The sequence below is a fragment of the Amblyomma mixtum genome, chromosome 9 (assembly GCF_055824585.1).
Source record: "Amblyomma mixtum isolate Tamu chromosome 9, ASM5582458v1, whole genome shotgun sequence".
Taxonomy (NCBI): domain Eukaryota; kingdom Metazoa; phylum Arthropoda; class Arachnida; order Ixodida; family Ixodidae; genus Amblyomma; species Amblyomma mixtum.
In genome coordinates, this window is record NC_143020.1 from 24716768 (window position 1) to 24742832 (window position 26065).

The 26065-nt window shown below is 44.0% G+C and overlaps 1 protein-coding gene across 2 annotated transcripts in view; it reads left to right on the plus strand.

Annotated features, from left to right (window-relative positions):
• Positions 1–26065, plus strand: part of LOC149328536 (receptor-type tyrosine-protein phosphatase H-like) — a 146290-nt gene that overhangs the window by 101811 nt on the left and 18414 nt on the right. The window contains exons 15-20 of one of the 2 annotated variants that reach the window (XR_016285853.1): positions 1409–1510; positions 3308–3449; positions 4988–5052; positions 5743–5857; positions 7800–7882; positions 10150–10239. Coding sequence is in view for 1 of the 2 variants with exons in the window: in XM_089562174.1 (XP_089418300.1) it covers positions 1409–1510; positions 3308–3449; positions 4988–5052; positions 5743–5857; positions 7796–7882; positions 10150–10239 (601 nt within the window). In the remaining variant the exon portion in view is untranslated. Of the gene's footprint in view, positions 1–1408; positions 1511–3307; positions 3450–4987; positions 5053–5742; positions 5858–7795; positions 7883–10149; positions 10240–26065 lie in introns of both variants that reach the window. The other variant, XM_089562174.1, reaches the window with a different exon arrangement.

Sequence of the window (26065 nt, forward strand, 5' to 3'; positions counted from 1 at the left end):
TGGCGTAGATGTACGGAGAGTCCACGAGGAGGTTGTTTGGAGTGTGTTTTCGGAGCGGGAGGGGTGTCGGAGAGGTATGGCGCAGTTTACTTTTGCACAGCCAAATTTCATCGTATATAAATGAAGGTCAGTGTGTTTTCCCAAACGAAATTTTCCAGGTATAGAAGACCGGAGGTGGTCTCCCCTGTCTTGAAATATCTTCGTGCCGCTAGATGCCTCTAGGAAGAATCATTTTTAGTGACAGCAGGTGCAAATTGTCCTGGCTTGAATAAGTGCAGGGGAATGTGCAGCCAAGCCTACTGAATGAGCTTGCAGAAAGAAATTAAACACACGAAAAGTCCAAATGTTTCAAAAATACTCAAAAGAATGAAAAATGACGAGCTGAATTATATACAATGCTATACTGAAGCGAACAGTGAACATACTTTGGGAAATCCTTTGTCTAGAGAGTGAAGATTTTGAAAAATTCTATTGCATGTTCATGCTGAGCACACACACGCTATTAGCAAATAAAATATTTTCATTTTAGAGGTGCTGTCACACTACTCTGCATCCTATTTGTAAATACGACGAAAACTAAGTAGAAAGCTTTTTCGAGGTTTTATTAAAAAACCTACTTTCTCTTACCCCCTTGTTACTTGAAGAAATGTGAACTGAACCTCCTTCTCTTTTTAAGCTTGTTAGACAAGCTAATATTTTTAGGAGACTTGAGCTCTTTACAAGGGGATCTCGGTTTGGCCTCGCAAATTTGCTTTCGAGTTTTTACCAAACGAGCCTTCGTTACTCATACGCCGTGAAAACCAAGTTTTCAACGCGGTCTCAACACACCTTCATGTTTCGAAAATCTTGGCGCCAGCTTTCGAAATATATCGCATAGGTTGACGAAAGGGCACTTTAGTATCCAGCTTTTTTTCTCCGATTTTTACTGCAAAGCTGTTTTCGTCCGCCGAATAAGTAGCGTTCACACTGCCAACGGGTTGGCAAGCTTCTGCCGCATGTCAGCGAGAATCGGTTGGCAATAAACTATGACGCCTCGTCGCATGATGGCCATTGAGTACTTTCCATCAACTATTTGTTGTCTCGTGCGGATGTTCCATTTTGGGTCATATTGAACGCACTTGAGCAGAAAACTTCGTATGACTGTTTCAAAATTCCTGCATGATGGCTGAATCGCTATCTAAATTCAGAATCAAATGACCTGTGGTTATATCAGACATGATTTTTTTTCCCAGAAATCTCATTGACTAGCAAGCAGGATAATATACTGCGGTAGTTTTCCTTCTTCTGAAGCAGCCATTTATTAACGCTGTCAGAGATACTGCGTGATTATACTGATACAAGTAAAATGTAAAAAAAGTTCGTAAAAGAACTACGTGCTCAGTCATCGCCTTTCCTTATACCCTTGCAGTTGCAAATGTCACGACCAAATTAGCCAGAACTGAACTGCCTCGAAAGCAACCGGCACTGTACCGCGTAATAACTCCGGAAGGCTGGAACCCTTTCAAAAAAGGTGAGTGTTTTCATGCTTTCAAAGTCAATCACACCGCAGGTGAGACACGCCATGGGCTGACAGTGTTGAGATTAAGCTGAGCATCCAGGATTTGAGAGGCGGGATTAGATACGATTTCATTGACAAGTTTTGGCTACACGGGAATTTTTGCAAGGTGTTTAATAAAGGGTATTGGTAGCGATGGCTACATGGTCGTGTCCTCAAGCAGTGGGATCATAAATATTAACGACTGCTGTTATTTAACTTGAAAAAAAAAATGCACAGGCGATTATATGATCCAGTGTGGAAAACCTGCTTTATTGGTATTCGTTTTACCTTTCGCTTTTAGTTAAGGTGGGTAGAAGGATTCAGCAGGAAGGATGCGGATGCATGCGTTTTGGTGTAGCTTCCGTATAGAGGAGGTCGGTGGGTGCATGATGTGCGGGGGCTCGTGGAAGGGATATGAATTTTTACCAGTGAGTACCTAGAGATGCCGCCCCCCATCCCGGAGGATGCTTGCAGGCGGCACCTTCCGGATGTGGAGGGGGGGGGGGGGAGGGAGGGACGCTAGAGGGCCCTACTTCTACTGCTCTTAAAAAATATCAACTTACCTCCTTGCCAAACATGATACTGCGCTATTATTTTCGAAGTGTTAAAAGCACACCTCTGAGATTGTGTAGCATGTGTAGAATTTTAGGCATCCCTTATATCCTTGTACCCTTAGCTCAGTTAGTAGGTCGCTATTCGTTCAGTGGCTAAACACGGCTTAGCACAGTTTAAGGCGTCTAACCGTGAAGTCACACTACCTCAATCCTCGTCGTAGGCACGTGCACGAAGTTTCGATGTCGTGCATGGGAATGAAAAGACTCCTCTGTAAGCATGGTAGAAGGTAGTAGTGTAGCTTTTTCTTCGTCATGCTAGCTACTCTGCATTTCAAGGGTTGTTCACAGGTTCAACTTTTAAAGAAATGAGAATTTTGGGACATCAGCATCAATTCGCAAGGAAATGGCCGTTTGTTCACATTACTGCAAAACAGAATAGTGAAAAAACAGCGCCGGTATCCTCATCTGTGTAAGGAATAACTACTTAATACCGTGCGCTTGACCGCCGTCTCGAGGCTGCTGACGAAAGGTGATCATAAGGTAATTGTAGGCTTTCAAAACTTTAGAAGGTCAACTAAAATCATAGCGGTGCGGAAGCCGACTCGGCGATCACCATCTTTCCTAGCGGTTGCTATACTTACTACTTAGACTAGGGTATTCTTTTCTGTTTGAACTACGATAACCACGAGGCCTAGCAGTTCGCAAGGTGAGGCCGAACTAATCAGCTGCTGGAACAAGGAGCATGATGAGTATTTTTTTGCAACTGCGGAGCTTCTGTGAAGGTTGTGCAGCTTCTCTTCGCCGAATGTTCGCTGCGCTAGATGAATTATAATGAGTTATACTTCTAAATGGAATTCTAGTCAATCTTGTTGGGTGTCCCGGACTGCGTGGTACTGCTCTAAGAACAACATATAATGTGAGACAGTGAGACCATCATCCTCAGCTATTAAATACTTATATTTTATTTTCCGTACACAAACGCCACTGGATTTCAACAACTAGATCAAGAAATATTCTGCTGCATGCAGGACGTTTTCAACTAAAGCAATAATCGCAGCTAGCTCTCAGTAACCGAGGGAGTTCAAGTTGTGTATGCTACCTCAGTCACATGCGTTGAGTCTTGCCCAGAGACTCTTGGATTGAGTCGAGCTGGGTAAGCACTATGCAGTCTTCAAATTGTTCTCACTGCCAGCGCTGTTTATTCTCCATAATGTAGGTGACGATGGGGATGATCCACTAAACTGCCAACCAATGCTTGGACAGACAAACACCCTCGTGTGCACGATAGGATCGCAGCAGTGCGACAGCCAGAACCAAGCGCCCTGCAATGGACCTCTCAGAGCAGGAACGGAGTACGGGTAAGTAGCCTTCATTGAAATATTCGACAAAGTACTGGAAGACGGCGAGCTGTCAAAGACAATCTATGTGGGAAGTCAGGGGCGTTTAGAATGAACAAAAGAGCTCGTCGGGGACTAATGGAGCGAACAGGATACACCAGCCGTAGTCTTTGTCACAGGACTGACTATATAAAGCAGACGCACTGCAAGGCCGCTACAGCCACAGCCAAAGTAATAACCTCTTTGCTTCACTTCTTCAGTGTAATATCACCGGAAATCTTTGTGCTGTTTGTTTGCCCATTCTTCAAAGCTGCCCGCACACGGATTTATTGCTTTTTTGTGATGCAACACCTGACCAGATATATCTCGATTTATGGCATCCAGGCGGAGCCGATTCTTCGTTGTTCCAGAATGTTGTGACAATTTTGCACGATGTATCTCGAAAGTTCTCTATCACCTTTAAATTGTGCACGGCCTGGGGCGGCGGGTACTCTGTTGGACGGCCGCCGAGCATGCTTGTTGCTATACCGCCGACGAGTCGCCCAGTTCTTTGTGAGCGAAAGTCAGCTTAATAAAGAGTTTCGTTTGGAAGCCATTTTGCTGACTACTTCTCTGCCTGGACTGCTGTCACCACTACGTCACAATATGGTAGACTGGGATCCACCAACCTGCTGTTTTAATGGCGCTTCGGGCAGAAAAAAAAACATAAGCAATAAAACCGGCAATAAGGGGGGAAAAGTGAATCAATGTGAGAACATATAGGCAATAAATGATTTTGCTTGGTTACTTAATTTTTTTTAAGTCTTCGAGTGTTAACATTGATTGCTACCTTCAACAACAAAGAAATCCTGCCTCTTAATGACGTTTGTACAAAAAGATAAGGAGCAGCCGTTTTCTTTTGTCTTACAGCATAAGAAAAATCAATAAATTAATAGAAGTATTAGGCAGATTAAAAGAGTTTGCAAAGAGAGACACGACAGTAATGCGGTCGAAAATTTTAACACTGGAACTATTTCACACTTGCATCTCAACTCATCCTTTATCCTTATAATAAACTAAAGAAATAAGGGGACCCAAAAAATACGAAAATAACAAACCGACACAGTTAACCTGTTGTCCCTACGTATACTTGGCGATGAAGCTAGTAGTATTCCTCGGCGTATTTTTTTATACAGCTTGTGACACCGGTTTTAGGTGTTCATACGCCCATTTTACGGCAGTGAAGTACACCACGAAATGCAGAAGAAATATGAACTCGAGTCAGCCGCTATGAACATAAAACCACACAAAAAACTCAAAATCGCTTTTACTACCTGCCCATCTTCGTTTTTGCAAATTGTATCTTACCATTTTTTCAATAACTGTTTACCATGATCCTTACTGTTTGTATAAAAACCCACCCCTTATGTAATGCCCCTACGAGGGACTTTTAAGGCAATAAACTGAACTGAACTGAACTGAGTTTCATTGCCTCTAAGGGCCCTAATTTCTTTCTCTCAATGGCATTCTCGGCAAGCAGTCCCTCATTATTGGCCTTTTCTTATCCTTTACTCATTCAGCCTGTACATTATTGGATACACTCGTGGAGGAAGCCGGGCCAGCAGTCCCGAAGTTTTCATCACTGGTAAGATCGTATTGCTTTCGCTACCTACGATAGTAATTTGAAGTGGGAAGTCAGTAATACTTCTCCTGCTGCTGAGGCGATAGTCTGTTTAATTCTCAGACTGTTGTTTGCTAAGGTACTGGCATCAAAGTTACATCCAACGCCTTTTGCAGAAGCCAGTTTTTGGCGTGCAAGGTGCGTGATTATGCAGGTCCATAATAAAATTATATATTCATAGAGTTCTAAATGCACAACATAAGCCTTACACGGGTCCATGTAGTATTGTATTAGGTTCACAGTGGGTAAGTTTACATGAATGAGAACGTCACGGAAAACGCGGCTGTCCGGTTTGCAGTTTCTTTCGCCGCGAAACTCGAGAATGGAATTCTCTGCATCAGGGCAGCTTTGCATGTATGAGTGGCAAAGTATAGAAGCACAGGGGAGCCATAACGGTACTCTCGCTACTCTCTAAACGCACTTCATGGTACGGGCATTGAGGAGCGCATTATTAACAAACAAGCGTGAGTGTGAGCAAGCCTCGCATGGAGGCACAAATACAGAATACAATTGCGCAGTACCCAGAGAATACATATTTCGCCCTTAAATAATCGCGTTCCTAGTTATCTTGGTTTCCGTGCGTGGTTTGTACAAATTGGTGTGCTGAAGGCGTTGCTACCAGTATCATTGGAGAACATCTGCTTTCTTTCGCAGCGCTCCCGCAGGAGACAAGCTCCGTTGGAGCAGTCGTAGGAGGAATTCTGTCAGCCGTTGTTATCATGGCTGCAATCCTGGCGGTGTTCATCATTCATCGGAGGCGGCTCGCGCGGTAAGAACGTGGATGTTAACTACTTTCAGCAGGCGAAATATGCATCGCAGGTCCACGTGTGGCGAGCGCGGTGCCAGAAGATCCTGCCCATTGCTCAAATTTTTAGGTTTTTTATGCTTCCTTTAGAGTCCGTTATCTATAAGGGTTCATCCGTGTTTTATACATGAAAGCCGCGCTTCACCACTAATGGTTTCCGATACAGTTCTTTAGATGGCTTACAAACATTGTCCTTCTTGTAAAAGAATCTAACGGAAGTAACTTTACTTCTCTCACATTTTCTATCTAATGCCATCGAAACATTAGTTACTGTTCGTTGCACCCTACTCCTTCATTTGAAAGGGAAACATTGCTTGCTACCTTACTGAGACGGATTACAAACCGATTTTTTTAAATCTTGAAGGCAAAATAGCATAAAAACTAATATAACGTCTCAGGAGGCCCCATGTTAATTTTCACAAAGCCTTGAGTCTGTGTGCTTCGATAGGGACAAGAAAATGGCTGGTGTCAGTGTGTCGTTTTGATCACAATCCAGTTTCAAATGTTCGACAAGCCGCTAACGCGAGCAACAGTTAAGTAGATAAATAACTTTAACACTTGTTACTCATTCAGGTCAACACCAGTGTTTTCCGCCCATGTCGCAGTAGAGTACGCCACACAGGAAACGGTTCTTATCAGATACATATGCCCTTAGAGAAAATCCGCTACATTTTAAATTAACATTACGAGATTCACAGAAGAATAGCTCCCCTGCTGAAGTTTTACAGTTATGCATGAAAGAAGAGCGTTTCAAATTGGCCTAGTTGGTAGTTAACGTGGTCACACATAACTGCGCTTTGAAATGACTTAGGACAACGCAGGGACGACACAAACAGTTTTGCACACCAGTATTTGTATCGTCCCTTTGTTGTCCCAAGTCATTTCAAAGCGCAATTATGTGTGTCTTTGCATGAAAGATAATTGCGTGGAACAAACTATCAGAACTAAAGGACAGAAGGTGATCCCCTAAACAAGACATTTTAACTGCCCTATTCAAGTTGATAATGTTATCAAATTTATTTAACGCACTGATTACATGATAAGCAGTAGTTTCATACCGTACCATAGTTTACCACACTTCTCGCTCAGCGCAGCCGTCCCTTCCATCCCATCTAAAATAGGATACGCTATGTACCACTTTACATGGAAAAGCAATTACTGGCATCGTATAGCAATAATTTTGCACGCACAATCTTAGCACCATGCGTGTAACATTCAATCAACTTTAAAGTCCTTTAGGTAACAAAGCTTTCCTAAATATTTCTTAGGATTGCAATAGCTTTTAGTGCAGTAGCGCTACTGGGCGAATTTTTCGCTTAGGAGATACGTATATACGCCCCTGAAGTCTACTTTGTGGCAAGTAGCTCACCTACACAAAGGGGTTGTGGGCAATGCGCCAGGTGGGTGCTCTTCACATGGGTGAAGGCCTTCAAGGTAAATGCATTCAGGGTAAATACCTTTATGTCAAAGGTCTTTAGGGTGAAGGCCGTCGTGGCAAATGTCTTCCAGGTAAAGGCCTTAACGAGGAATTCCTTAACGCCAAAAGCCATTATACTGAATGCCATTAATGAAGTGCCTTCAGCACGTAAAGATCATCAGTGCCCACTACTGCTACTGGACTATATTCCGCGCTTAGCCATGCTAAACGGACTGCTAATTTTTGTATAAATTTGAGTTCTTGTTTTCCCACTTGCGCTTAGCGCTAAAAGTCGTTTGCGCAATTTTAACGACAGTGTGAGTGATAGCTTTGATAATTTCTCTGTTAGGTAGTGCACGAAATATATTTTAAAGCTCACCCTCACGAGGGGCCACCGGCATCAAAGATTCGCTTTTACAAATAAAAAAAATCCGCAAAATTTAATGTTTGTGTTCTCACTCTTTACCTGAATGTTACTTCTCAAGGCAGAAGCAAGCGAATTCCAAGAGGCCATCCTCTGACATCACCGGCATGAACACCTCCTCAAGCACGCAACTGTTCCCGATACCCAAGTAAGTTCACATTCCGCCCGCACAAAAATATTACGATACTAAAAGCTCGATATTGCGTATGGACCTGACCTGACCTGACAGTGTCGTATCATTTCACGATTCTTTCAATTCTACTCAGTGTGTTACAAAACTGTGCTGTGTTTTTATGTGCGTAATTTTTTACGCGCATACTTTACCCCCCCCCCCCCCCCCCCTTAGGCAGCTCGGCCGGAATTGATTGTAACGACATGATCAAGTATTAGTGGCACTGTTGACATTTATGACATTTATGACAATGACATTTACTTTTACACGGGAATTTTTCTTCCAAATAAATGCGTAGTGCCTAATCTGCAGTTTTATTTTTCTGCAGTATTTTAAGATTCCAACAGATAATTCCCTTATTTGGCTCTCATACTGCACTGACTTCTACAGAAAGTGCCTCTTTTCCATGATCTTCTCCGTTGCAGAATATTAGCTGATGAGTCAGGCAGTTAAAACTTACGTCCCGCGTGGTAACCAGCACGGACGCTAACTCATAATCGCGACGTTTTAAACCAGTTTACAAAATTTTTTAAATGATGACTTGTATTGGTGCTAAATGTTCAGTTTGTATGTTTACGGTAAATAGAAATAGCCCAATTGTCACGGCTTAGCTACATTTTAGCTTTGAGTTCGCATAAAGTTTTCAGAAGTAAACTTGCCTCCGTAAGCCCAGTGACAGTGTTAAAAAGTATACTGCCAAGTTGTCGTCTGCGAGAGACCAAGGTTTTTAATATTTTGTGATGGAACATTGCTGCATCTGAAATATTGTTTCATTTCCTCATATCTTTCAAACAGACAACGTTTTGAGGGATTTTTACCTCCCAAGAATAGGTGCGTGTCATGGCTTCTGGCTTACGCAGTTCAGAGCACCTGACTGATTTCGACAGCCGTTAGTTTTCGCTTGCACGTTAATATAAAGGAGAGACACCGTACAGTCACTAAGTTTGCTGCCGCTAAATTTACCTACTTGCGTTGAAGCTGATGGCTGCAATTATCTGTTGTCAAAATTGACACTTTCTTTCAGTATACAGCTTACCTTGAACAGATCGCTTTTCACTTGCTATTTTACAAGCGCCGTCAGTTGATGATGCCAGTGAGTAAATGATTACTCGCTGTAATTTTGGCTTCAGGAATACAAATTGAAACATAGTAGTGATACCAGAATGCGAAAAATTTTAACACTTTCAGAATATATTAAATCCAGAATAAGAAATAACGACGATTGAAGCAGTTTGTTTCTTCATCATCATCATCATAATCATTTTATTTAGTGAAACCAATACATTAGAACTGGATTGGAAGATTGGTTTGGTTTTATGGGGTTTAAACCCCAAATTGACTCTGGTTATGAGGGACGCGGTTTCTTCGAAGGGTTTACGGGACCGATGCTGTTTAAGATCGAAGTAACTGCTAAAGCGTAGGTCAAAAAAAAAAAAACCTTACGAACTTCAGGAATTCTGAATATATACCACTCCAAAAATCAGCCTTATTGAATTTATTCTTCTGAAAAGATATCAATTTCTTAGTGGATTTGCACGAAGGGTATAAAAACAACGCTATTGTCTGGGATATGCAAAAGTAGAAAGCATTTTAAATGTGCTTTAGCAGTGTATTTCTCAGTGTACACGCTGCGGACAACTTTTACCCGTTGCCTTAACCCAAAAACTATTTTAAAATGCCCTATTGCGCAATAGGTAACAAACTTTACTGCCGCTCGCTTTGGAGACGTACAGAAAGCATCTGTTCAACGTCGCGCTAACTAGAAGTATTTTGGAGCAGAAGATATTTTATTCAGATGGTTGAAGAAAACATCTGTTCAACGTTGCGCTAACTAGAAGTATTTTGGAGCAGAAGATATTTTACTCAGATGGTTATTCCAGAGCCGCTGTTGTTAACGTTTAAAGGTTTCGGCTCAATTTCTTTCTTGCGCCTTTTACATTTGCAAGGAGATGCTCATTTTAATGTGTATATTTTGGCTTTTTAATCTTACTTTAGGTTTATTCACTGCTTCATACAATATCAAACTGAAAATTTATATTCTTCCTCTTAAATACCCACGCTGTACTCGTGAGTCAGCAACAGTGGTAAGTAAGCTTGATGCCACATAATGAACGGAAATAACTAAGCTTCCTACTTGTTAAAAAGGTTTTTGAGCGCAGTTTATCCTTTTCTCAAACGAGAGCAGATATACGGTTCACATGTCTGAAGAGCGCCTGTTTTTTGTCTATCCTTTCTATTTGCAGTGGAAACGGGTCACCAAGGAAGCCCAGCCCACCTGTGATACCTGAAGAGCCCATAGAAATGCAGCACCACGTCCTGAAGGACATCAACAAGTAAGCTGATCTGAGCGGTGAAATTGAAAGGCAGAATATTTACCCACATTGTGGAATTGTCGGGGGGGGGGGGCAGCCTTCCGCCCCCGCACTTCCACTCCGTGGATGCAGCCTTCCCGCTCGTTAACCGCGGAGGGGTTCGTGCTCGAGGGAACAAAGGGAGGGACGACAAAGCGTGAACCCCCATATGCTGTTAATTGCTTTGCAACTAATACACAATGTGGGCCGGCTAGCTACACATCATCAACGAGGCATTCCTCGGAAATAGAAGGCTACGTAGGAAGGGTTTCCGAATTACCAGCTGGGGCAGGGGTGCGACTTCGGGGGTATCGGCGGCGAACGTTTGTACGCGCCGACAATGGCAGCCGGATTTTCCCGTGCGCGCCGCCTTATTTGGGACAGTGCCATCCCCGAGCATTTGCTGGGGAAGGTGAGAAGAGCGCCCGTTTGCTGCACACGCTTCGCTGCCCGGGACCAGAAGTCCAGCGGCAAGGCACAACAGATCTCTGTGCGCCTGCCGCGGAAGGTGACGAGAGCGTGTGGCTGCGACCGCTCGCCACGCTAGCCGGATCCCGAAGAGACTCTCGACCGGCTCCACGGAGCTCGGCGGAGCCTTCGAGGTAGCGCTCCCGTCGCCTCTTCCGCTTTCGCCCATGAGTGAAAACTTCCCTTCTCGCCCAGCTGGTGCTGTCTTGACGCACGGTGACGATGGTCGGCCGCGTCGAAACGAAGAGGGGGAAACTGGTTTTCCACAACGTCCGAGGTACTGATGAGAGATCGGCGGGAAAAAAAAAATTCCAGGAGGCACTTTGGTGATCTAAAGTGCGATGAGGCGAAAGCCTTTCACGCAACGCTCTCCAGCGTCCTTACGCTAGACAAGGAGAGCTGCGTATGCGTTGGCAGGAAGTCGATGTGTGTGCCTCCCAGACTTTTGATGTTTCGGAAGGTGGGGTCGTGCAATAAAGGAAAAAAAAGGCGGCGTAGCATAGTAATCAGCACGCTCGGCTATGGAATGGATGGAACGCAAGGATGGCGTTTCTATTCTCGCCATTCACAAGATTTTAGAATTTATTGGCTGGTTGATAACTAGTTAGTCATGACTTGTCACTTGTAATGATTGGTTATGACTTTCACTTCAGATGTAACCGACGGACTGAGCCATGGCTACGAGTATGAGCCATTAAAGGCTTTCGCCTTAAAAAATAAAAAGCGGATGGTAGCTGTCATAATTCTTTGGGGCTGTAGGCAAAGTGGCATGCGCAAGGCTCCCTTCGGCAGCGTGCACTCTTGAGGACGTAACCAAGTCCTAGGCGCTGTCATGAAGGCAGCAATACAGGCGTGACGCAATCGCGCAAACTTTTGGGATGAACCAGTATTCATTGGGCTTTTTAGTACGGATCTGTAATGAACAACTATCATCATCAGAATAATTTTTTATCATTATCAGCCCGGCTACATTCAGTGAAGAAAAAAAAGCTTCTTCCAATGATCCATGAAGTCTGCCCTGCGCCAACTATGGCTTCAGTATGCTATCAAATTTCCTGGTCTCATGAATCATTCACATTCTGTCTCGCTTCATGATGCTTTTACGAGCTACAGAACGCCACTTGCCTGTACTAAACGATCATCGTTTTCCTGTTCTGCGCTATAAATTTCCTATACATGTCCATTTATTCTCGAAATCACCTACAATGCAATTATTCCATTTTTGTTCCGCAACCAACTCCGTGCCTATATGGGAGCCAGTCCATATAACTCGCAATTGAATACACATAACCAGGAATTCGGGACAAGCGCTTCGAATTGCTTTCCCTACCAGCACGTGTCGCATGGCTTTGAAGATTCACAAATTGGCCGGGCGCTTACCAAAGCGTATATAGCAAGATACAACGACAGCTGTTAAGATGTTTAAACGGTACAATATTTTTAGGTAGAGAATACGAGAGCAAAGACGTATCTGTGCAATTCTAGAGCGCTCTTTTCTAATATTCACGAACTGCTTTTTCGACTTGCTGTCCTGCTTTAAGAGCGGTACGCCGCCGATGACCCCCTAGGCTTAACAGCAGCTGTCGTAGATAAGCCGTGTTCCATGCCACCAGTCTTACCCTACTCTGCCTCCTCCTTCGACGCCAACTATACTCCGGGTGGTTCCCGTGGTAACCACCTACTGGTTACGTATTCTTACGCTCTCGCCTAATTTACACCTTCTACTGTAACTCTCCCCCGCCTCCTTGCAGGGTAGCTACCCTTCGTATGGTTCCTGTGGTAACCTCCCTCCAGTTAAGTTCTGCTATGCTCTCGCGATACCCTTTTTCTTCCACGGTAACCATCCTCCAGTTGGCGATTTATTCGCACCCGCGACACCCCTTTCTACCGTGGTAACCACCTTCCGCACAGTTCTTGCGGTAACCACTCTTCCGTTACGCTTTTCTGCGCTCTTCGCCACACTCTTCTTCTTCCATGGCAACTCTCCTCCTCCTTCAACGGTAACGACACTGCGGACGATTCCAGTGGCAACCAACATCGGTTGCTCCTTCTTACGCTCTCTCTACACTCTTTTGCTTCTGCGGTAGCCATCCTTGGGTTGGGGGTTCCTGCGAACACGCGCTACTCTCTTCCTTAGACGGTAACCTCGTACCGAATGGTTCCAGCAGTAACCAGCCACCGGTGGCGCTTCCTCCGGTGGCAGGTGGCCGGATTGCGTCAGGCGGACTTATGAGAAAATCAAGCTCGCAGGGTTAAGCTGCTTGAGGCTACTGCAGATCAGGGCTAAGTGGAGGGATATATTAGGATTAGGGGCATTTCTGAAGCTTTGAAAGTAGTTAGGCTGGTGGAAGGGGTTTAAACTAAGTGATGAGATTTTATTGCTGGCTGTTTGCCACCTCATTAATAATTTCACATATTACATAAGCCTTTCTACATAGCGGATGTACAGAGAGTGGAGGGGGGATCGCATAAAAAATAATGAAAAGCCGTACGCATGACGAGTAAACAGTAGCAGACAGAGTGCATACACTTGTCCGTCAAAATTCCTGACCGGGAAATTTTTTGCCTTGAGCAACCATAATCCGCGTATTCGAATGGTTAGACGCGGAAGACATGGGAATAAATTTTACGGGTGAACTCTAGTAAGCTCCAATTGGAAGAAAATTTATTACCATATTTCTTGGGAGCTTTCAGCGCAGGTATAGAGCGTTAGCAGCTAGTACCTCCGAGCAAGGCGTCAGGAAGAGCACAAACGTTGGCACCAGCCTTAAACGCGCATATTACTTTATGGGCCAAAAGTCCCTCTGACCATTTCTGTATGAGAGAAATCACTATGCAGCGACACAGCATGGCCTTCGCTGCCTCCGTGCATTACGGCAGGAACACCAGAAGCATCTTGCGTGCTCCTTTTCATTTATCCCGGAGACTTAGATCCAGAGAATTGGGGCAAACACAAGCCCGGTTTTTCCCTGAAATAAATAATTCCAAGAAGGCCATGATGCACCGACTTTCTTTCACTGCCGTTGCTCTGGAAGCACTCGCCACGTTTTCTGTGCTTGGACAATTTATTCCGAGATAAATTCAACGAGCTTGAGAAAACAATCCGCCCAGATTCGCCCGATGGCTGATACCAGTTGGATGCTTCACACGGCGCATTAGATCGCGACATTAGCTGTTGTTTTCGCGCAGTGCGCGGGACTCCCTTGCACACGGCCGGGCACGACGTTTTTGATTAGACACGGTGAACAAACCATTAAGCCACCACCCGGCTCAGCTAAGTGGCTGGAGCAACAGACCTGCAGTAAAGCCACGTGAAAAGCAGTGAGGAAAAGGATATCTCAAAAGGTCACTTGAAAGGCCATTTTATTCTGTTATCTTTGAAATGAATTCTTAGCGTCAGCGCTCGAGGAAAAGTGCTCTCGTAGGCAAAATACTCGTCATTTGAACCCAGAGCTGGATCTTGATACCCAGTCAGTGCTGGGCTAATTTAAAAATAGTATTGCACATGTTCCGATATGTCAACAAAAACGTAACGTGTGAGCCCTGAATTGCAGTGAAAAATTGCACGATGACTGCTGTAAAAAATGTTACTGATCACGTTAAAAGTACCCGCAATTTGTCCGTTGCCTATGTCCATGATTTTGATCGCTCTGACGACACTTCCATTATTGATTATTTGGATGATGTGTTGATGTGTACCAACGAAGGTGCCACCTATAGCTTATGGGAACGCCTCAAGAAGGGCATTTTATTTTCTACCTCAAATTTTGTACCTAGGCGAAAAATTAGAAACAAGCGTCGAAACCCCTGGGTGAGTCGTGATATTATTCATATGAAGCGGAGACTTAAACGTCTTAGGCGACATCACTCCTCATCTTCTCAGTGTTTGCAGAAATTAAAAGGTGAATTGGCACAGGCCCTGTCTACATCAAAATCCCATTACTTTAAGGTCACCCTTCCTTCTTTCATAAGAACAGATCCGCGCAAATTTTGGAGATACCTTGGTCAACAAAAGGAAACCTTCAAAGAAATTAGAACTGAGGATGGGAACCTAGTCACTGATGTGAAGGAAATAGCTGAACTCTTTAATAGGTACTTTCAAAGTGTTTTCGGGAGACCTTCAGATATGGTTGTTGTTGCACCCAAACAATCCATCGACCCTAACGTAGTTCCCGTTATTTCCACAGAAGGGGTTCTCTCTTTGCTGCGTAAAATAAATATTCGGAAGGGGCATGGGCTAGACGACATTCCAAATGCCTTTTTAAAGCGTTACGCGCTCCAGATCTCGGAGCATTTGGCTAAACTATTCACTTTATCTTTACAAACCAGTGAGTTGCCAGAAGATTGGAAGAAGGCTCGTGTTGTGCCGATTCATAAAAAAGGTGACAAGTTACTCGTGACTAATTACCGACCGGTCTCAATTATCTCTACATCCTGTAAGCTTCTAGAGCACATCGTGGCCCACTTTATAATCGACTTTTTAAATGAAAGAAACATTCTGTCACCTTTTCAGCACGGATTCAGGAAGGGAATGTCGACCATCACTCAACTAGTTAAAACTATTGATGATTTTCTTAGAGTGCTGGACAACTCGGGACAGGTCGATGTTCTTTTTTTGGGTATGGCGAAAGCTTTTGATAAGGTACCACATGCAAAGCTCCTTTATAAACTGCAGTTACTTGGTATTCCGTTGTATCTTATTGAATGGGTCAGAGCTTACTTAAGCGGTAGAACTCAGTGTGTTGATGTGAATGGTACTCTTTCTGAATCGCTTCCTGTTACTTCCGGTGTTCCTCAGCGCAGTGTGTTAGGACCTTTGCTGTTTTTAATATATATAAATGATTTAATAGACACCATTCCTCCGTCTGTGTCAATAAGGTTGTTTGCGTATGACTGCGCTGTATATAAAGAAGTAACCTCAATTGCAGATCATCAATTGCTTCAAGATTCTTTGCTCAAAGTATGTCACTGGTGTGAAGAATGGGACATGGATTTAAACATTGATAAGAGTGTGCTTCCCCGAGTTACGAGAAAAAAAAATGTTAGTAATTACCAATATTGCCTTCACCCCAGTCACATCCGAGAGGTCTCACGGTACAAATATCTAGGAATTACTCTTAACAGCCGATTAACCTGGGGCACTCATATTTCTCAGATCTGTTCAGCCGCTTTTTCTCAGGTGTGTTTCTTGAGACGCAAATTAAAACATACTCCTAGAGGTGTTAAGCTTCTGGCTTACAAAACTTTCGTCAGGTCCAAACTTGAGTACTCTAATGTAATTTGGGACCCGCACACCAAGAAACATATTTATCAACTAGAGGTCATCCAAAGCAAGGCAGTGCGTTTTATTTTAAATAAATATAGAAGGTCTGACTCCCCAACACAGCTCTTGAAAGACAATAGCATTCCGTTGCTTCGTACACGCAGAAAACTTACTCGTATTTGTTTCCCTCATAAAATTATCTCAGGCAAGCTTAACATTTCTCCCCCTTCATTCATCAAGCATTCCACTGCTCGAAGGACCCGCCATACTAGGGAGCTCTCCTTACAGCCTCTTTTCGCTAAAACAAACTCATTTAAGCACAGTTTCTTCCCTCAAACAATAACAGATTGGAACGCACTCCCTGAATCGATTTTTAACTCTCCTGACGTAGAACAGGCGCTAAAAACATTTTTGCTTGAGTAAAAAGGAAGTGACTCTCCTGTATTCAATTTTAAGCATGTATTTCTCTTTGTCGTTGCTATGTTCATCTTTTAAGTTCCATTTTTGCTGTGTGTCACATGAAATGTTTTCACGTGGTGTTGTAATTTGTGTTTTCTTATGCCCCTCCTGCTTGGGCAACGCTGGCCTGCAGTATTTTGAAATAAATAAATAAATAAATAAAATTAGCGCAGTGCTAAGTGCTATTCACTTCGTTGTCCAAGCAACTTTCACTATAGCAAGATTAATTTAGGCTCTGAATTCACATTGCGCTTAATCGTGAACGAAATATGTTTGCTTCAAATGTGTATCTGGCACGCGGCTTGAGTTGAACGAAGTTCGCTTTCCGCAGGGCTGAGCATGCCTATGAAGCGTTCGACAACTGACAGCAAATAATCTTAAAGGGTCAGTCTACTCACCGAGATGAGTGTATAAATAATGGCATATTCTGGTAGTTGGCACCCTATAACATCAATAACTAGGGGTCTGCGCCCGGTTTAGGCAGGAATTTATATTTTATTTCGGCGTTAAAAGTCGCGTAAAAAAGCATGGTGGCGACCCCAAACGTTCATTTTGTTCAAGAAAGTGGTAGTCTTTTTTTGTAGAAGCATAAGTGAATATACTACGTACCATTTGTATGCCCCAATTTCAGAGAAACGCACGTTTTGTTCTAGTAAACTGTAGAAGGCGTACCGCTCGCTTTTTCTGTAAATCACATGAATATTTATAGTTACACGTACGCAAAACGCAGGCACATTCACACTTTTAGTTCAGCGTATGCTAGCAGAAACGCAAAAATAAACTCAGCCTATAGTGGCGCCATCTGGTCGTCAGGACGGGAACCATTGCTGTAAACAAACCGACTCTCCACTTAAGCCTAGGAGCGGCAGAATCGTCACTCTAATTATTAAAATAAAGCAAATTTATCTCTTATATGTTTTCTTATAGGCGAAATTAGGCGAAGCGAAAGACAGGCGCCCCATTTATGGCCAGTGAACGCACTGAAAAAGGCAGCAACAACGAGAATTCAGTCCGAAGCGAGAGGTCCGGCTTCGACCGGCGCCGCCATGCTTGTCGCCGCGCGGCGGAAATCGAGATGGTTGCCAGATGAGACTACCATCTCATACAGATGTGTTCCCACATTAATAAATTCTATTTTAAAATGTTCTACCGCACTCCTTGGCACCACAGCTGGCTAAACAGTAATTTGAGTAAAGAGCTATCGGTTGCCGCAAAGACAATATGGTCGATAAAATTCAGTAGGCTGACCCTTTAATAAACATTCGTCTTGAAATACCTGAAAGATCTTGAACAGTTTTTTCAAGGTATGCGCAGAGAAGGAAAATGGAATTTTTTCTATATCATTCAAACTGCCAACTTATGATGCTGTTAGGGATTGAAAGTTAACAAGTATATCCTAAAGTTTGTCACTTTTTGTCAACAACCGGTTAGAAATGATGACGACGCCTGTCCTGTTTCCTGCGCACAACACCGCAAGGCATACTGCATATATATTCTCCTTTAGGCGAGCATTCGCAGAGGTGCTCGCGGCAGTGATGGGATTACTACACTATGAAGGCGTCCGGATTAAAAGGAATATGTGACTTACGAACTGGAGATTTATATGAAGCCTGCACAAAAATCCACTTGTGCAATACTCGCTTACAGCAAAATTATTACGGCAGCAGTTTTCACACTCCGATGGCCATGAACAATTATCCAAACCCCAGCGTGAGTTTCGACACTGAAGTAATACTGTACGGAGAAGTAATACCGCAGCCTGGTCGTAGGGCTGGGTTGGAGTTATGCAAGGAATTGCATCAGTGATCGCTTTCAATTCAGCCCGCCAGGATTTGTGCCGCCTGACCTAACGGTACACACTGGTGCAGCATCTAGCGCTATGACGCATGGTTTGCGCACTGTGGAACAGTATTCTGGAAATCGATTTCAACGGGACCCCATGATGCAAATATGTTTCAATTACTGAGTGCCGCAATCATGGGTGTGAATTCGAATGAGCGTTCGCAAATGGTGCGTGGGCAGCGCGCGGTTTCTCTGATTGCGCCGATACAGAGTGTGTACAGGCTATGGTCTATTGGTGCAATAGAGCTAGGAGGAGGTCTTTTAAAGTAGTATCGATCGTGATTTCAGGAACAGTGCGTGAAAGTCTGTGGATGATAAGTTGCTTGTAGTCGAGTGAACTTTCAATGATAACGTCCGTCGATTAGATGCTCTTTGTTACTTAACGGGACCCGGGAAACAGGAATGGCTTAGGGTCTGTTCTAACGGATATCATTCTAAATTCTCACATGTCGAAACGGGAAACTACTTTGTCCACTTTCCAACCCCTAATAATCTAATCCAGGTGGGCGAGGCAGTGACTTGGTGTTCTTTGAGTTAGATCATCTCTGGTAATGCGAAAAAAAAAGCTTTGCGCAGAGTGGCCTTAGAGTGGGTCAGAGGGTATGCGGGGAAAAAGTGGTCTTTACCGCAGTTACTACTTTTTAGCTGCGACGAAGTGATAAAGGCAATGATTACGTTTGGTTGACTGCTCGTTTCATCAGTCGAGGAGTACTGCGGTTCCTTTCTGGAAAGCGCCCGCCGCTGGTTGGGATTCTGGCGTCATTTGAGTTTAGAGTGAACGCATGATACCGTGCAAGACTAAAATTCTAGAAAAAAAATGTTCACATGTCGGGAATAAAGCCAATATACGATGCACTGTCGTTTGTCTTAGGAACTGGAGTAGGCAGAGTGTTCTTAGAAGTTCAGCAAAAAGAGGACGACCATCAAGAGCGAGTGTTTGCAATATTTGGCCCTATTATTTGAGTTATAGCCGCAGAGTAGCTAGCCAGAACATTAACAAGAAATTATCAGCATTTCACAGTTGTTCTTTGTACTTCAGCAAATGAACGTATCTTAATAATTTGGAAACTGGCGAAGGACAACATTAAGTATAATAATTCTAGAAATACGCGTAAGGATGAAGCACAGAATTATAAACGCCTATGCACGTGCAGAACAATCAGTGATGAAGATTTTTTGGCGTCCGAAAAGCTGCATAGTACTAAGTATTGTTGGAAAGATCATTAGTGGCGACATGATGCATCCCCTAGACTAGTTATGTTGCTTAAAAATGACCTAACAATTCAGGAAGTTATTGAGCTAATATTTTACTTGCTTATACACGGTACTTATTGTGATAATGCAGCGTCGAAAGTGTCAAAATTTTTTAGGTGAGGCAGCTATTCCCTATGCTATGCAGAGGCGATTTTGTCGTCATTTTAGGAAACTCGAGCCTTTGAACGAGTGCGAATGAAGGTTCCTATACGCTTATAGAGATTTCAGCCTGTGAGGATGCATAACGAGCCACAGGGCTTGACCCAGAAGCAAATCAGCCTGGTGTCTAAACTTCAGAAAAGTTAAGTAAGTCGACTAAAATACGCACTGAATTTTGCTGAGAAAGCAAGAATGAAGTAAGGCAGCTAAATATAAAATGAAGTAAAATATCTCCTTTCTCCTTGGGCAGGGAAACCACTGTAGTATTTTAGCTAACCATCCGAATTGTTTTCAAGAAGAGTTTCAAAAGCAAGCTGAAATTACGAACAACAAAATTGTTCGATTTTAATTTGTGCAAGAGCGAAGGGACGTTCGCACTACAGACATTAAAAAGTTCCTATATTTTATTTCAGTGGCAGATCTGCTGTTTCAAGAAACCATTAGCCTTCCTGAAAAAAAAAAACTTACACTTCTAAAATCGCCTACTAAAGTGGAAGTACATAACAAATATATGCAGTTATCATAAGATGTGCATTGATTATAGAAGTGACATAATTTGCAAACAGCGGAGAAATATCCGATTGGGGCAGAAAAAAAAACCATAAAATAGTAGGGTTTTCAGGTAGTTCAACAGAGTAGACGTGCGAAAGCGTATGTTTAGCCCGTTTGGAGAATGGTTTTCCTTTGCTTAGCCGTCAGCACGTCTGGAAACTATGCTAACCTTAGTTTAAGCTCTGATCGAGGTAAAGCTGACCTGGTATGTTCATGCCGCGGATGAAAGTTGAAGAAGATGACGATCGGGAATGTACAGCACGAGAGTGTGTTGCAGTTTCGCACGAGACGTGTTCAGCTGCTGTGATACCGTTGTGCTCTCGCGCAGCGGCCTTTGAAGCGGATCTTTTCGCGCCGACGCGGGTTCGACTACCAGTCGTGGATGGTGAAGCGATTTCTTTTTTAATCCCCTATTATGGCGTCGCTGTTGCTAGGCAACGGCACAATATCCAAATCTGACGAGATTCTTGGTCTATGTAGGCGAGGGTATGAGTGCATTCGCATTAATAATTCTTAGTGGTTAAATTCGTACAGTCGATATTTTTGTATCGCTGTTCTCTGGGAAGAAATTATGTCGTAGCTGCACCTTCCAAGCCCGTACTTAAGCAGGAGAAACTTGGAGTAATTAACGAGGTTTAAATCAAATTTCAGACAGCACTGCAGCAAGGTATAGAAAGTAATTTGATGAATACAGCATTAAGAGGCTGCACGCGATCAAACTGAGGTGAGGAAACAAACGCGGGTTTTTAATTCTAGTTGAAATGAGGCATGGGAAAAGCTGACGAGAAGGACATATTAGCTAATATGAGGGGAGGATAGTCATTTTTTCCTTAAGAGTAACAAGCTGGATTGCAAGTGAAGCCCAGCAGGGGCTGCTGACAGATAGGTTGGCGGATCAGATGAGGAAGTATTCGAGGATAAGGTGACCGCAGCTGGGGCAGGGTAATGTTAATTAACTATGTGTAAGAGATCCCCTTTGTCTGTAATCGACTTAGCTTGTGGAATGGTGTTTAAAAGTCGACCACTTGTTCCAGAAAGCATCAAGATGGAGAAGTATGAGCTGACAACAATGTAAAAAGAGGAAGAAAATAAGAAAATGCACAGTTAGCCTGCAGGAAGCTGAATCAAAGCCGTCTTAAAATCAGCTGAAGCTGTTAGCCCAGAACCAGATGCCCACTAATAGTAATCCAAATCCACACGTATGCGCTGCTCGAACACCTGCTGACAAATTCCCTTCGCTCTCAGCTTTTTATAAAACGTTTTTTTTCGATCTGTAGTACTTCTTATAGCAGTACTCCCTTCACACGTAAATATGTCGTCTGTTTCTCAGAAAATAGTAGAAAAAAGATGGCATTCATACTGGGACCGTGGAATTTCAATTCAATTTTGTTGTGAATAGGACATGCCTTCTAGCCTTTTTGGGAACGTTGCGACCATGCAAATTTTTACACCATGCTCGGGCAATACAAAAGGTCACATGAGAAGAAACAGCTACTTTACAGATTGTACCCACGGTGCGGTCGTGCATGAGCAAACGAAATCAGCTTTGCGAAGAACAAGCGAAGGAAATACCAAACGTGACTGGAACACAGTTGTGCTGCTCAATGAATGGGCGCTATCAGAAGAAGCGCCTTTTGCTTTTGCGATGTTATTTCGGTGGATGAATTTCATAAGCTTCGAAAGTCAACACTGCGCTGTTCGATTATGCAACGCTAAAGGAATAAAAGACGGGGGAGAAGTACAAGAAAAGAATAAAAAAAGAGAACAGAATGCCGCCTAATCTTGAGCTAGCACCGCAAGACACACATGCTCGAGATAGTTGGCTTCCAAAATTGGCAAACAAGACCACAGGTTCTCTTCTACTCCCCTTTTTCTGCAATACTAATCTTAATGCCTAAACCCCGGAGCCATTCAATGTCTTGCTCCAACGAACCCCATTGATGGAGCAACTCAACGCCGCCGAGAGTCGCTGCTTAACATCGTCACGAAGGCAGTAGCATTTCTAGAAGAGATGCTGGAAGTTACAGGCCACACCAATATCCACCTTCTGATGTATCTAGACCTAGCCTAAAAACGCACCGAAACCTTAAGGAATTAGATGAACCGAACTTTGCATCCGAAAGGCAGATGAATCTTCGCAGCTTTTGGCATCGAAAAAGTATCACAAAACACGCAGAGAACTGAAACTGCTAACCCAGCCGTTGCCACTACCCAGAGCCCAAAGCTCGAACCCGTGCGCGTGTCGGCGCTACCTCGAAAGGAGATAGCGATAGCTATACGTATACCTTTAACATAGTTTACGTCACTTCGCTGGCTAATAAGAATTTTTTTCCCACGCTCAGTTCATGTATCACATCAGTGTTTTAGGAAAACAGAACAAACAAAATGAGAATTACTAAATTTTTTCATTTCTGCCGCATGGTTCTTTCGACATTGCTTATATGAATGTACTCCTGTGCCCCCCCCCCCGCCCCCAAATAAAAAAAAATAAACTTGGAGGGGACACTTAAATTCCGCCTTAACGGTATGACATGGTAGCATTCCTGGGCTAATGCCCATACGAGGGGAACTCGTAATTTTACGCTTCGCATTCATACGTCCCTGAGAGCCCACATAGCAACCCTGACATAGTGGTGTAGCGGGTAAGTGAAGATGCACTGCTTTGCGATGGCAGGTGCTGCCACCTATGTTGTTGGGCCACTTGGTTTGCGCTTCCTGAGCAACCGTCTTGCTGCCAGTCATAAATTGAACTGCCACCCGCCGCGATTGTCAGTTTCCTCACAATCTAACGGGCAGATTGTAAAACCTCACAAGTTCACGTGACCAGGGTGGCACATCTAGATTGATTCTCCGGAGATTTCCCGGGGGGGGGGGGGGGGGGAGGAGGGAGGCGGGCAGGTGGCGCCTATTCCACGCTAGCACCGCAGAATTCTTTCCTTAACACTTAACACCTTCCTTAACACTTAAGCCGGAGAATTGTTTCCTACGTGGCGGTACTAACGTCAGGAAGCGTCAAGAAACAAGCGAATACACCACTATTACAACTGTTTTAACGCGATATCGTTAAGGAGTCCTTGTCGCAAAAGAGTCGGCATCGTTGTGGGCATTTGTTGTCGGGGTCGTTGACCGTGAGCGACAAATTCACAAATAAACCGTAGAACAAACCTATGTGGCAGTCAGGCCACTTAGGTCACGTGACCATGTAGCCTCACCGTAGCCTGCCCACCGGATTAGGGCCAAACTGCCCACCGTGGTAGGTGGCAGTTAAAGACTGGTCCCGAGAAATTCCTCGGGACGAGAAATCTAGAGGCCACAATCCCCAGTGGTGACAGCACCTGCCAGCGCAAGCAACTGGCGCATCGCTTTCCAGGATGCGCCTCTGAAGACTTTCTGGGATCTGTAAATGTTAAGAAGAGAATGAATAATTCCGCATATATGAGCAATAACCCATTAAAACTGTCGCGTCATACCCTCAGGGCGAATCTTAGGTTCGTCCTCCATTTTTGAAATCACCTTTCTGGATAACCGCACTTATTTGTATTCTCTAAGAATTTTTTTTAAATTACCGTAATAGAAGCACCCCTTGTCGACTTCTCTTTGAACTCTTTATTCTTGTCAGCTTAACTGTGTCCCTTAAAGTTTTTAGAGCGCAGCTCTTAGGTGCCCGTTCCTGGCTTCCGCGTCGTCATCGTCGTAGATGCTGGCGTTGTCGCCGTGACCAGTTGTCCAAGTAGGACAGCGAACACCACCTGGAACGTGGCTGCCACAGGAAGATCATGGAAGGTGGCTAGCAACGTAGCGCGCTACCAGCGAGCGGTAGCAGGTGTCCTGTGAAGAGCTGTGCTCAAACTTCTGGTTACCGAGTACTGTTTATGTCTCTATAGAAAAGAACAGAAGACAGCCATGTCAGCGCTTACCTAGCGGCCAAGACAAGCCAACGGGCGTTGTAGTGCTGTTTTCAGAGCCTGGCGTTTTGGTTGATATCCGCCGACGCAGATGACAGAGACAGTTCCACGCAGGCTACAAAATGAGAACGTTGCCTTTTCCAAGAGTTTCCGGCATGTTTTATATAAAAATAATGCTTCGTGTAAAGTTGCGTAGTGCTTCCAGGTTAGGAATTAATGCTATCACACCTCTTCAACTTGTCATTTTATTTGCCATTGAAAGAGGGACCTTTTCAAAAAGAGGAACACATTAAGACTTTTTTCAGTGTTGCGAAGACCTTGTGTTGCCTTTCCAAGCAGAAGAGTAACTTTAGTTGTTTGCTGCTGGACTGATTATAATCTTTAATGTCAAACCATTTATGCCCTCTCTTCTTCTCACCAGGTTTCATAATGTCACAGTCGTAATGTTTACCTTTAAGACTGCAAGAAGACTTCTTTGTTTCCCTTCGTGTGCTCTTTTATTCGTGTGTTAGGTTTATACGTTAGCAGGGCCAGAACCCGCCTCCAACTCTGTTCCCGTCGTCACTTTCTTAAACCTAAATCTAAAACATTTTATTCATCTGCAGGTTTCGCTGCGAATTTTTTAAAAATATGTTTTCAATTTGCTCATCGTATCGCTAAGTTTAACATTTTATTCCGTAAGTTAAAATGACGGAATTATTTACTCCACTTAGCCCTAATCAATGGCCCTGAAATTTGACAGCATGACGAAGAATGCACGGTGCAGCAAGAACTCCTCGCAGAAGCATTCTGAAACTGAACAACATGAGCTAAGGTGTCCAATAAGAAAGGCACATATTTGTTCCATTGGTAGCAAGTATTCACATCCACTGCCTGTTTTGTTGTTTTGCTGTTAATTGTCTGCTAACCGCTTCATTTACGTACTATTCCCCCGAGACAAGATTTACCTCGGGTCTTTTCAGGAATGCTCTTACAGAGGTTTGGAATTCTGTGTTAAGCAAGCAGGTTAAATGAATACTCTCATTTCATATTATCAGTTCAAGCGACGCTTCGCGTGCGACATCTTCGCGTGCGACATCTTCGCGTTCGACATCTTTGTGTTCGACATTCTGAATGCATGTAGTTTTAGGCACGGAGGAGCTACGTATACAAATAAAGATAACCATTAAGTCATTGTGGCTACACCAAGGCACACAAATGGAATGCAACTAAGCGGGGCCACTCGCGTCCGTGCGTCTACATTTGCGCATAAAGCTACCGACACTAGGGAGCGCTGCGAAGCGAAAGGGAGGGGCAACAGAAGGGAAGGCGAAGCGTGCGAACGATAGACGGCAGGAGCAGGCAGAGCGAACAAACGGCTCTCGACGTCCGCCATCTTGAATCTAAACTGAGACGAAGCGCGCCGCGCCCTTTCCAAGTGTCCAGTTTAATTAAGAAGCCGGCCTGCAGCGACTCCGTGCAAGCCGCGTGTTTGCACTGCCCTTCATCGGCGGTTTGTTGAGATCGAGTCGGGGAGTGCCTTTGTAACGAAGCGGAATGGGTTTCCCATGACACGATATGCCCGCGGGCTGCGTACCCAAGGCCGCTAGCTCGGTTGCGACGGCATCGTGTCGACACTGAAAGAATGCCATCGCGGATTCAATCAGAACTCGACCATTTGTGTGTGTGTGCGTGTGGCTGTGCGCGCGCGCGCCTGTGTATGAGGGCATGCGGCGGCTGAAATTTCGCTCAGTCATTGGAGGCCGAGCATAGCACAGAGGGATCATTAGGCTCGTATCTAAATCAGTGAACTTACAGAGGTCATTTCTAGCAGGCAACAATATGCCATTATTTGGCTGGATATTGTAAAGAAATGAAGCTCGCTGGGTATATTGCGTTACTGAATATCGTACACGTAATCTTCAGT